At 49.7% G+C, this 13099-nt stretch overlaps 1 protein-coding gene and 1 pseudogene across 1 annotated transcript; one reads left to right on the top strand and one right to left on the bottom strand.

Annotated features, from left to right (window-relative positions):
- Positions 1-512: 512 nt before the first annotated feature.
- LOC119300231 lies at positions 513-3797 on the top strand (annotated as a pseudogene).
- Positions 3798-4001: 204 nt separating this feature from the next.
- On the bottom strand, positions 4002-8228 carry LOC119277902 (cyclin-dependent kinase C-2-like). Its single transcript, XM_037559257.1, has 12 exons — positions 8014-8228; positions 7837-7918; positions 7660-7750; positions 7536-7565; positions 7305-7417; positions 7153-7225; positions 6934-7054; positions 6723-6840; positions 5219-5358; positions 5056-5113; positions 4844-4914; positions 4002-4716 (listed from the first exon to the last, which is right to left on the bottom strand). Exons 1-12 carry the CDS (start codon positions 8121-8123, stop codon positions 4182-4184), a joined length of 1542 nt encoding a protein of 513 aa, XP_037415154.1. The 5' UTR covers positions 8124-8228; the 3' UTR covers positions 4002-4181.
- Positions 8229-13099: the final 4871 nt, after the last annotated feature.

Raw genomic sequence — 13099 nt, 5'->3', positions numbered from 1 at the left:
CTATTGTTTCTTGACGACCAAGAAAGCTAATGTACAACTCGTTACAATTAACCAGAGAATTTCTTCGAACTTGATCACTTGAGCCCGAAATACTATAAACATCGAGTCGGCCTGCAACACCGCCGCCACTCATCCGGCCAAATTGCCGTCGACGCGTTCATCTCCTTGTTGAATCGCTGATGCGAACTCAACGACTCGCACGGCGCGGTGTGCGCACCTTTGCCGGCCAGCAATAGAAAGAAACGAAGGGCTGAGATCTACTCCACCCGCGGTGGAGCCACGGATTCCCAACTCACTGCCGAGTCGGTTTGGAACCGCCATACCCAGTTTCCGATCACGTACACAATAATAATCTGGTCAGAATAAACATCCATCAACGGAAGCGCGGATAAAGCGGCCGCACGTCTACCCCTCCGCTCGAAACCGACTTCGCTCTCGCGTGTGGCCGGGGAGGCGGCGGCGGCGTCGCGGCCGGGATCGACGAGAGTGCTGTGCGCCCGGCCGGCCTCGCCATGGCCAGCGAGGAGGGCCAGCTCAAGACGCGGGTGTCCGACCGTCTGATGGCGCTCGTGGGCTACTCCGAGGTCATGGTGGTGCGTCTGGTGCTCCGCCTCGCGCGGGACAGCGCCTCGCCGGCCGACCTCGCGGCGCGCCTCGTCGACCTCGCCGGCCTCCCCTCCTCCGCCGACACCGTCGCCTTCGCGGAGGACGTGCACGCCATGTTCCCCCGCAAGGGCTCCCGCGTCAGCGAGTACCGGAAGCAGGTGCAGGAGGCGGCGGCGTTCGCCAGGAAGCAGAGCGCCCTCAAGCTGCTCGACGATGAGGACGATGTCGCCAAAGACGCCGGCGCCACCGCCACCGCGTCGTCCTCTAACAACAGCGGCAGGAAGCGTTTCAGGCAGAAGGCCGCGAGCCAAGGGGATGACGACGGCGAGGAGGAGGCGAGTGTAGTGCGCGATTCAGGGCGGAAAGTGCGAGCGCGGCGTGGACCGGCGGAAGACGGCGGCGACTCTGGTGGGGAGGAACTACAGGAGATGGACCGTGACCAGATCGAGAAGGCTCAGCTCGACCGGCACATCAGAGAACGCGACGCGGCCAGCACTAGGAAACTGACGGACCGGAAGCCGTCCAAGCGAGAACAGGGCGAGCTCGCCCGGCGGTCCGAAGCCATGGACAGGGGCGACACCTCGGAGCTCAGGACGGCCTCGCGGCACGCGTACCTGGAGAAGCGGAAGAAGATGAAGGTGGAGGAGATGCGAGACGAGATCATCGACAACGAGCTCATCTTCGACGGCGTCAAGATGACCAACGCCGAAGAGGAGGAATTCAGGCGCAGGAAGGAAATCTACGAGCTTGTCAAGGACCGCGTCGGAAAGGACGCCGACGCCGGCGACTACTACAGGATGCCAGAGGCATACGACGCCGCAGAAAACGTGGATCAGGCCAAGCGGTTCGCCGTTCCGAGGCAGCGGTACCATGACCCCGAGGCGTCGGCGGCGAGAGACGGCAAGAGGAGCAGTTTCTTCTCGGAGTAGGAGGCCTGGGAAGAGCAGCAGATAAGGAAGTCTCGGCTGCACTTTGGATCAGGTGATGGTGGCCGGGCCGGCGGCGGCTACGAGCTCGTCTTGGAAGACGTGGTCGACTTCGTCAAGTCAACGGTGCAGTCCGGCGCCGAGCCGGACGGCGAGATGGACGAACTGGCCGAGGCCGTCGACGCCAAGGTCAAGTTACAGCGGGAGCTGCAGGACGAGCGGAAGAACCTACCCGTGTACAAGTTCAAGGACGATCTGCTCAAGGCCATCGAGAAGTACCAGGTGCTGATCATCGTCGGAGAGACCGGCTCCGGCAAGACCACGCAGATACCGCAGTACCTCCACGAGGCCGGGTACACGGCCAAGGGGAAGAAGATCGCGTGCACGCAGCCGCGGCGCGTGGCGGCCATGAGCGTGGCGGCGAGGGTGGCGCAGGAGCTGGGCGTCAAGCTCGGGCACGAGGTCGGCTACTCCATCAGGTTTGAGGACTGCACCTCGGACAAGACGGTGATCAAGTACATGACGGACGGGATGCTCCTGCGCGAGTTCCTCGGCGAGCCGGACCTGGCGAGCTACAGCGTGGTGATCGTGGACGAGGCGCGCGAGCGCACGCTCTCCACCGACGTCCTCTTCGGCCTGGTAAAGGACATCGCGCGCTTCCGGCCGGACGTGAAGCTGCTCATCTCCAGCGCGACGCTCAACGCCGAGAGGTTCAGCGACTTCTTCGACGAGGCCCCCATCTTCAAGATCCCCGGGAGGCGGTACAAGGTGGACATCCACTACACCACGGCGCTGGAGGCGGACTACATCGCCGCCGCCGTCGTCACGGTCCTGCAGCTGCACGTCAAGCAGCCCGCCGGCGACATCCTGCTGTTCCTCACGGGGCAGGAGGAGATCGAGACGGTGGAAGAGCTGCTGAAGCAGAAGATGAGGACGGTCGGCAGCAAGATTGCGGAGCTGGTGATCTGCCCGATCTACGCGAACCTGCCCACCGAGCTCCAGGCCAAGATCTTCGAGCCGACGCCGGAGGGCGCCCGCAAGGTGGTTCTGGCGACCAACATCGCCGAGACGTCGCTGACCATCGACGGGATCAAGTACGTGATCGACCCGGGGTTCTGCAAGCTCAAGTCGTACAACCCGCGCACGGGCATGGAGTCGCTGCGCGTGGAGCCCATCTCCAAGGCGTCGGCGGACCAGCGCGCCGGCCGGTCGGGGCGCACGGGCCCGGGCAAGTGCTTCCGCCTCTTCACGGAGTACAACTTCAGGCATGACCTGGACGACGACACGGTCCCGGAGATCCAGAGGAGCAACCTGGCCAACGTGGTGCTGCGGCTCAAGGCGCTGGGCATCAACGACCTGGTGGGCTTCGACTTCATGGACCCGCCGGCGTCGGAGGCGCTGCTCAAGGCCCTGGAGGAGCTCTTCGCCCTCGGCGCGCTCAACAGCCGCGGCGAGCTCACCAAGACCGGGAGGCGGATGGCGGAGTTCCCCCTGGACCCCATGCTCTCCAAGGCCATCGTGGCGTCGGAGAAGTACGGGTGCTCCGAGGAGGTGGTGACCATCGCGGCCATGCTGTCGGCCGGCAACGCCGTCTTCTACCGGCCCAAGGACAAGCTGGTGCTCGCCGACACGGCGCGGCAGGCCTTCCACGCGGGCAACGTCGGCGACCATGTGGCGCTGCTCAACGTGTACAGCGCGTGGAGGGAGTCGGGCTACTCGTCGCAGTGGTGCCGCGAGAACTTCGTGCAGCCGCGCACCATGAAGCGCGCGCGGGACGTGCGGGACCAGCTGGAGGCGCTGCTGGAGCGGGTGGAGATCGAGCACTGCTCCGGCGCCGGCGACCTCGACGGGATAAGGAAGGCGGTCACGGCGGGATACTTCCGCAATGCCGCGCGGCGGCAGAAGGACGGGTCGTACCGTGCCGTCAAGAGCCGGCAGACGGTGTTCGTGCACCCGAGCTCCGGGATGGCGGATGTGCCGCCGGCGTGGGTGGTGTACCACGAGCTGGTGCTGACCAGCAAGGAGTACATGCGGCAGGTGACGGAGCTCAAGCCGGAGTGGCTGCTGGAGATCGCGCCGCACTATTACCAGCGCAAGGACATCGACGGGCACCAGCCGAAGAAGACGGGCAAGGACAAAGGTCCAGCGGCGAGGCAAACCTGAACCTCGACAATATTTCGACCTATAAATCCTGGAATTCAAATTTGTGTATAAAGATTATTCTTTTTACTCTACTTGTTTGTGTAAGATAAAAAATCCAGTGACGACGCACTACTACATTCTCTCCATTTCAAATTAATTGAAGTATGTCCCCAAATAAGCTTCTTTTAAGTGTATAAACAAATTCTAATCATGAAACTAATATATTTTATGATGAATCTAATGAAACTAATTTAGTGTACTATATGTTGCTGTGTTTTTTCTATATAAATATATAGTTGATTAAACTTTAAATTAGTAGGACCAAACTAAAACTTTAAATTAGCTTATCATATCAAGCCCAGCAAAAGGCACATCAGTTAAATTAAACTTGAAATACAAGTATCAGCGCATAGGTTTCCACTTATCATGGGCAATTCCTACATGCCATGGCCTTCTTGAAAAGGAAAAAGAAATCTACATGACATGGTATTGTTGAGATGCTACATACTATTGCCAGTTTCCATACTGCTGCTGCTGGTTTCGAGAGCCAGCTTGTGGGGGATAATTTGGCCCCCGGCCTGGGCCGCCGCCAGGACCATAAGGACCGGCTTGTGGAAAGTTTGGAGCACCACCATAGCCACCGCTGCTGCCGCCACCCCTTGGGCCACCGCCAGGGTACGGAGGAGGCCCTCGACCTTGTTGAGGGGGGTAAGGGCCACTCCCATAGCCGCCACCTTGCCCTCCACGGTTCGGATACCCTCCACCACCTTGGTTCCCGCCCGGTGGGTACCTGTTTGGCCCTCCTGGCCCTCGGGGCTTTCCATAGTGATGATTTGACCCAGATGCCATTGGTGGATGCGGGTTGTTGGTAGGCTGGGCTGGCCTTATTTGATGGCCTGATTGCTGGATTGGGGGCAAACGGGCATGAGGAGGCTGAGGATGATGCGTCTTTTGCCGCTTTGCAGCAGCATCATCAGCTTGCCGCTGCTGTTGACGTCTTTTCTTTGTCTGATATTCATGTGAAGCCTCATACTTTGGCAAGCTGCATCAGCAAACACAAAAGGAAATGGACATCAATTAATTAATCATAGTGGGGTATGTCTTAATAGAACTTAGGATGATTATGGCAAGCCACGAGTCAGGGAACGGAAAAGGCCTACGAGCATCACCTTTTAGGATCACATGGTAGGGGATCAGTCCAGAAATATTCAGAATCAAGAGCTTCATTTGCAGATATCCTCTGGAGAGTGCAAGTCATGTCAAATTATGGTTGAATAATAAAAAGAATTGGCAGTTACGAAAACATGAACAAAAAAGCCAGGCTCACAAACACTTCGCATATCAAAGCATATAAACGTAAGCAAACAAGAAGCAACTATACCTTTGACGGGTCCAATGTTAACATCCTCTCCAGCAGATCCAGAGCATGAAAATCAAAACTAGAACCACACATGGTAAGCAAACACTCTTCCGAAAGGGCAACTGAGCAAGCTTCAAGTACAAAAGATGAAAAGAGAAGTACGAGTATAATACATAGTACTTACTGTTTAAAAGCATCCTTAACATGCCTCTTCAATTGGCGGGGAGGCTTCAAATTATTATACCATGGCATTTTTGTCACACCCGGCCAAATCAATTCGTCAGGGGTACCACAAAGCTCGAATATTTTGGTCAGTTGGTCTGGCTGCACAAAATATCAGAGACAAGCGGATTACTCGTGATTGCAGTAGACTACAAGTTCAAGCTTGGAACAAATACACTTTAGTGCTAGGTGATTCCAGATACTGACTGGAAGTGCCTCAAAGTAAAGAACTGCTGGGCTAGACAGGGAGCAACTATATTTTTATAACCACGAAGAGAACCACGCACATTTTGAAGAAATTAAGAGTAAAGATGAATGAGGACAGAGGAGTTAATTTCAGGTTTCTCTTGCAAAGTAGAGAAGCATTCCCTAACTTCCAAAACATCTACAACGAGATTGGTGCACTTCTTTTTTCACATAACAGGGCTACTACAAGAATGGAATTTGTTTCCCTACTGTAACCAACTTTAAATGTATAGCTAAAGATTATTTGTAGATATGGAGAATTTTGTAAGAGTGTTCGAACTAACAAGAGCAACATTTTCACATAACAGGAGTACAAACATAGTAGGATGTGTTTTTCCTTCCATAACCAAGTTAAAATGTCTAGCTTCACATGGCTAGATATTCACTAAGTACGATTTGTTGTAGGATATATATCCAACAGTGTACAGTCTATAGGAGATATTCCCCGAGTAGTAGAAAAATAGTAGGATGTGTTGCCGTCAGATAGATATGGATAATTTTGCAACATTGTACAATCTCTAGTTTTCCCCAGGTGTGTTACACATGGCTGCTAGTTTATCTTTACCTAGATGCTCTAGCTTCACATCATGACATATATTCTCCAAGTAGTACAAAAATAGTAGGATGTGTTGCCGTCATAGTTAAAAAAGGCGCGCCTAAGCGAGCGCTTAAGCGCACCTGGGCTCTAGGCGTTGGCAAAACGCATTGTGCATAACTACACTTAATCTGTGCATAACTGCGCATAAGTATGCGCTTTGGTCAGTAAAGCGCAAGGCGGTGGCAAAACGCACAATTAACGCCTAGCGCTTTTTTGAACTACTTGCCGTCAGATAGATATGGATAAGCTTGCAACATTGTACAATCTCTAGTACTCCCCAGGTGTGTTACACATGCAAATGGCTGCTAGTTTCTCTTTACCTCAATGCTCCAGCTTCACATTATGATATATATTCCCAGTCTTTCATAATTATAAAAAATGATTCTTACACTATTTAGGTTTGAGAACTAAATGAATTGAAGATATTCAATTGATAATAAGTATATTCCAAGTCTCTCCATAATCATATTTAATGGATAATAAATTAAAGATATTCCAAGTCTCTTCATAGTCATAACATTAAGTATTTGACAGCTAATAGGAATTATGATAATAACAAAACTCATCACATCAAATAAGCAATTGATAAAAATAATCTGTCCAACACCTTTAGAAACCATACCTCATTCTTTCCAGGCAGTATTGGCTTTCCATTGAGAAGCTCTGCAAAAATACAACCCACCGACCACATGTCCACCGCTGGCCCATATTTTGTGCTTCCTAGCAGCAACTCTGGAGGTCTGAAATCATTAACCCAACAAAAGAGTCAGCAAGATCCAATTACAAACACTGCACTAGATAACTTGCAAGCCGAAAGGATAACACTGCAATACCTGTACCACAGAGTGATCACACGGTTAGTGAGGTTTGCGTTATGATCACTCGAAAATGATCTTGCTAGGCCAAAATCAGCCAGTTTTAAGTTACCCTCATTGTCTATCAAGAGGTTAGATCCTGCAGGAGTAAATTTTGATACATGGTTAGCATAAAAACAACAAAGTCACTGTCACAACATAACATCCAAATTCATGCAAATTGTCTGCCATAGATACCTTTAATATCACGATGCAGAACTTGATTGATATGGCAATAGTGAAGGCCCGTGAGGAGTTGCTTCATGTAGCACTGGTACATGACATTATGTCAGGAACCACACTTGTACTAGCAACCAGTACCATCATCATACACTTATGGATGGTTTTACCTTAATCTGTGGAATGGTGAAGCGCATCCCAGGCTTATCAGCCAACCCAGTCAAGTCATGGTCCATGTACTCAAAGACCATGTAAATGCTCCCTTTGTACTTGTTGCCATCGACTATGGAACAACAACACGACAGGTCAAATGGCAAAACTAGGCAACGGACCATTCATTTTAGTTTTTTGAGAGAAGAAGAATCAGAAACACTAATATCGTTCTTAGAAGAGAACCATACTTTGCTTCCCCTGCTCGTCTCTGTCCGGCCCTGCAAGAATCAATCCAATCCATTAGTCCTCTGGACGCAGGCAGTTAACAACCAAACATGATGTCCTTCTGATTCGTGGGATGATTAGTCGAACCTGGGGATGTGACGATCTCCTTGAGCTGGATGACGTTCTGGTGGTGCAGCTTCTTGAGGATTTTGATCTCGCGGATGGCCGTGATAGGGAACTGCGCCGAATCAAGAATAGAAAGCCTCAGAGCCAAGAACATCATTTAGGGAAGGAAAAAAAAGGAAGACGCGGCGGGATACTTACGCCCTCGCGCTCGTTGTCCATGCGGATCTTCTTGAGCGCGACAATCTCCTTGGTCTCCGTCTCCTTGGCCATGAACACTTGCCTGGCAACAACAAAGACGAGGCAGCCGAATCAGACCGACGGATATGCGTTTCGCGGGATTGGGGGATTGGGATTGAGGGGTCGATAGGCGCGTACCCGTATGTGCCCTCGCCGATCTGCTCGAGCTTCTCGAAGCAGTCGACGCCGCGGGAGCCCCACGACGGGTAGTCGTCGAGGTTGAGCTGCCCCGGCGCCGCCGTCGCCATGGCTTGCGGCGCTTTCCCCTCGCGGCGAGTTAGGGTTTAGGGGACGCGACGCGAGGATTGGGTTGGTGGGGGCGTGGGAAAGGAAAGGAACGGGGCCGAAGAGGGGTGTGGTGTGGACTCTGAAGCCTGAACAAGTCGAGTCGGGTTGGTTGTCATAAGCTTCAATCGTGTCCGTCCGTTCTCCGGGTAGTCGTGTGATGAGATTGAACACGTGCGTGTTTCGGTGTTTCTATCTCTTTTCCCCCCTTTTTTCCGATTATGGGGTATTAGATAGGAAAAAGGCAGAATAATCGACACATTTTCCAAAAAAATAAAGTGCAACATTACAATCATGTCAAATTTTAAATTTAAGCTCTTTTTTTTACTGTGGACCTATGAAAAACAAACTCAATGTCATTTTTTATAATAAACATGGGAATTTGAAGAAACACAACAATAAAATGGCACGCCATCTTTGATGTTTACGACATTGCATGTGTGTTTGAGGGATTCTTTGTATTGTACGATTTTCTTGTATGCTGTGCTTCTTTCACAAAGGTTCAAATTTGATTAGGGTAGAAACTTGGTTTTGAGGTTGTGCTAGAAATTTGCACTACTAGCTAGAGGTGCGGCGAAAGAACCCGTCCAGATGCTTGTTGTTGTTTTGGCAAGAAAAAAGCAATTTTGTAAAATGTCACATGATCAAACTTTTGTTAGCTCTTTACCGAGCTTACTGTATATCAACTGGTGGTCTCAGCACATGTCATGGTAAATATGAAAAGAAAGTTTATCTTTCGGTAGAAGTAGTCACTTCTTATCTAAGGTCTGAAACAACCCTAAACATCTAAAAACAATAGAAAAATTGTCCCAGCAATTTTAAAATCCTTATAGACAATGGAAAGTAAGCACTGCCTAGTAGCGAACAATTACCATATGTCGTCTCATTTTACATCACGGGCTTGTTTCTTTTTCAATGAAAGTAGAATTAGGGGCATTGCCCTGAAGATCATTCTTTTTACATCATGGTCCTTTGAAAGGCCGGTGCAACCATTGTTTTTCTCAAATGCGCAGAGCGTGCGCACTATATATTAAAGAAGGGAAAGGGGGAGAGGCCCTCCACGTTGGGTGTTACATGAAGTTACATTACATGAAACCCAACTACACCGCAAAGGTAAAAAACTACACTTCTACTCTCTCATACGCTCCCCACCTAGCCACAGCCCTAAAGAGAGTTTCCATGTCTCCCTTTATAAGTCCCGCATCCTTCCAAACCCTACCTTCCTTCTCAATGGTTTGCAACAAGACTCACAAGGATGGTGTGGCTCCATAAAAAACGATGGCGTTCCAGTGCTTCCATAGCTCCCATAGGACAAGGAGGATGGTCGTCCTCATTTTCTTCATGCTCTGGCTCGTGCCGTTCTTCTCCGCATACCACTCCACCAATGTTGTTTCGCTTGTCGGTACCCAATCTGGCTTGTCCAGAGCCGCACAGACAACAGTCCAAAAGCTCCCTAGCCATGATGCAGTTCAGCAGAATATGCCTAATGGTCTCCTCATGCTGGGCGCATAAAGGGCAAGCGTCGTGGTGATCAAGGCCATGTCGGGCCAGCCGGTCCGCCGTCCAGCATCTACCTTGAATTGCAAGCCAGGTGAAGAAGCGACGGCGTAGCGGTGCCCTTGATGACCACGTGAAGACAGCAGTCGGCGACACTTCATGGCCCCAAAAATTAGCCTGATAGGCAGAACTGCATGAGTATGTACCATCCCGTTCCCAGGCCCAACTAATCTCATCAATGGCCTCCGGAATCAGGGTCACCCGATTGACCTGCGTGAAGGAAATATGCCCTAGAGGCAATAATAAAGTTATTATTTATTTCCTCATATCATGATAAATGTTTATTATTCATGCTAGAATTGTATTAACGGAAACATGATACATGTGTGAATACATAGACAAACAGATTGTCACTAGTATGCATCTACTTGACTAGCTCGTTGATCAAAGATGGTTATGTTTCCTAACCATAGACATGAGTTGTCATTTGATAAACGGGATCACATCATTAGGAGAATGAAGTGATTGACTTGACCCATTTCGTCAGCTTAGCACTTGATCGTTTTAGTTTACTGCTATTGCTTTCTTCATGACTTATACATGTTCCTATGACTGAGATTATGTAACTCCCGATTACCGGAGGAACAAGTTGTGTGCTACCAAACGTCACAACGTAACTGGGTGATTATAAAGGTGCTCTACAGGTGTCTCCGATGGTACTTGTTGAGTTGACATAGATCAAGATTAGGATTTGTCACTCCGATTGTCGGAGAGGTATCTCTGGGCCCATTCGGTAATGCACATCACTATAAGCCTTACAAGCATTGTAACTAATGAGTTAGTTGCGGTATGATGCATTACAGAACGAGTAAAGAGACTTGCCGGTAAACAGATTGAACTAGGTATTGAGATACCAACGACCGAATCCCGGGCAAGTAACATACCGATGACAAAGGGAACAACGTATGTTGTTATGCTGTTTGGCCGATAAAGATTCGTAGAATATATGGGAGCTAATATGAACATCCAGGTTCCGCTATTGGTTATTGACCGGAGACGTGTCTCGGTCATGTCTACATAGTTCTCGAACCCGTAGGGTCCGCACGCTTAAAGTTCGGTGACGATCGGTATTATGAGTTTTTGTGTTTTGATGTACTGAAGGTAGTTCGGAGTCCCGGATATGATCACGTACATGACGAGGAGTCTCGAAATGGTCGAGACGTAAAGATCGATATATTGGATGACTATATTCGGACACTGATCCGGATGAGTCTGAATCGCAAACCGGATACGTGTTTATATTGAACGGTGGAGCTGTCAGTTGGAGCAGTTCTCAACAAAGCGTCGTGGCGGGATCTACATGTGAAGCGGAGTACATTGCTGCTTCGGAAGCAGCAAATGTAGGAGTGTGGATGAAGGAGTTCATATCCGATCTAGATGTCATACCTAGTGCATCGGGTCCAATGAAAATCTTTTGTGACAATACTGGTGCAATTGCCTTGGCAAAGGAATCCAGATTTCACAAGAGAACCAAGCACATCAAGAGACGCTTCAATTCCATCCGCGATCAATTCTAGGTGGGAGGCATAGAGATTTTCAAGATACATACAGATCTGAATGTTGCAGACCCGTTGACTAAGCCTCTTTGACGAGCAAAACATGATCAGCACCAAGACTCCATGGGTGTTAGAATCATTACTATGTAATCTAGATTATTGACTCTAGTGCAAGTGGGCGACTGAAGGAAATATGCCCTAGAGGCAATAATAAAGTTATTATTTATTTCCTCATATCATGATAAATGTTTATTATTCATGCTAGAATTATATTAACCGGAAACATGATACATGTGTGAATACATAGACAAACAGATTGTCACTAGTATGCCTCTACTTGACTAGCTCGTTGATCAAAGATGGTTATGTTTCCTAACCATAGACATGAGTTGTCATTTGATAAACGGGATCACATAATTAGGAGAATGATGTGATTGACTTGACCCATTTTGTCAGCTTAGCACTTGATCGTTTTAGTTACTGCTATTGCTTTCTTGATGACTTATACATGTTCCTATGACTATGAGATTATGTAACTCCCGGTTACTGGAGGAACACTTTGTGTGCTGCCAAACATCACAACGTAACTAGGTGATTATAAAGGTGCTCTACAGGTGTCTCCGATGGTACTTGTTGAGTTGACATAGATCAAGATTAGGATTTGTCACTCCGATTGTTGGAGAGGTATCTCTGGGCCCACTCGGTAATGCACATCACTATAAGCCTTGCAAGCATTGTAACTAATGAGTTAGTTGTAGTATGATGCATTACAGAACGAGTAAAGAGACTTGCCAGTAATGAGATTGAACTAGGTATTGAGATACCAATGATCTAATCTCGGGCAAGTAACATGCCGATGACAAAGGGAACAGCGTATGCTGTTATGCGGTTTGACCGATAAAGATTTTCCTAGAATATGTGGGAGCTAATATGAACATCCAGGTTCCGCTATTGGTTATTGGCCGGAGACGTGTCTTGGTCATGTCTACAAAGTTCTCGAACCCATAGGGTCCGCACGCTTAAAGTTCGGTGACGATCGGTATTATGAGTTTTTGTGTTTTGATGTACCGAAGGTAGTTCAGAGTCCCGGATATGATCACGGACATGACGAGGAGTCTCGAAATGGTCGAGACGTAAAGATCGATATATTGGACGACTATATTCGGACACCGGAAGTGTTTCAGGTGATTTCGAAGAAAACCAGAGTGCCGGAGGGTTACCGGAACCCCCCCGGGAGAAATAATGGGCCTTATGGGCCTTAGTGGAGAGAGAGAGAGGGCTGGCCTAGGGCAGGCCGTGCACCCCTCCCACTTTGGTCCAAACTGGACTAGGAGAGGGGGGCGGCGCCCCCCTTTCCTTCTCCCTCTCCCCCTTCATTTCCCCCTCCTAGTAGGAGTAGTTCCTACTCCTACTAGGAGGACTCCTCCTCCTGGCGTGCCATAGAGGGCCGGCCGGCCTCCCCCTTGCTCCTTTATATACGGGGACAGGGGGCACCTCTAGACACAAGTTGATCATTGATCCCTTAGCCGTGTGCGGTGCCCCCCTCCACCATAATCCACCTCGATCATATCGTAGCGGTGCTTAGGTGAAGCCCTGCGTCGGTAGCAACATCATCACCGTCAACACGCCGTAGTGCTGATGGAACTCTCCCCTGAAGCTCTGCTCGATCGGAGTTCGTGGGACGTCATCAAGCTGAACGTGTGCTGAACTCGGAGGTGTCGTGCGTTCGGCACTTGGATCGGTCGGATCGTGAAGACATTCGACTACATCAACTGCGTTCTCATAACGCTTCTGCTTATGGTCTACGAGGGTACGTGGACGATACTCTTCCCTCTCATTGCTATGCATCACCATAATCTTGCGTGTGCGTAGGAATTTTTTTGAAA

This window comes from Triticum dicoccoides, chromosome 1A (genome assembly GCF_002162155.2).
Source record: "Triticum dicoccoides isolate Atlit2015 ecotype Zavitan chromosome 1A, WEW_v2.0, whole genome shotgun sequence".
Classification (NCBI taxonomy): Eukaryota; Viridiplantae; Streptophyta; class Magnoliopsida; order Poales; family Poaceae; genus Triticum; species Triticum dicoccoides.
The sequence above is the reverse complement of the archived record's forward strand: the minus strand, read 5'-3'. Positions and strand labels throughout refer to the sequence as shown.

Excerpts from the sequence above, each read along its gene's own strand:
- LOC119277902 (XM_037559257.1), bottom strand. The coding sequence starts at position 8,123 with ATGGCGACGGCGGCGCCGGGGCAGCTCAACCTCGACGACTACCCGTCG. Across the intron at positions 7,566-7,659 it reads GGAGATCGTCACATCCCCAG|GGCCGGACAGAGACGAGCAG; the intron begins GTTCGACTAATC and ends TGATTCTTGCAG. Across the intron at positions 7,418-7,535 it reads AGACGAGCAGGGGAAGCAAA|TCGATGGCAACAAGTACAAA; the intron begins GTATGGTTCTCT and ends GTTGTTCCATAG.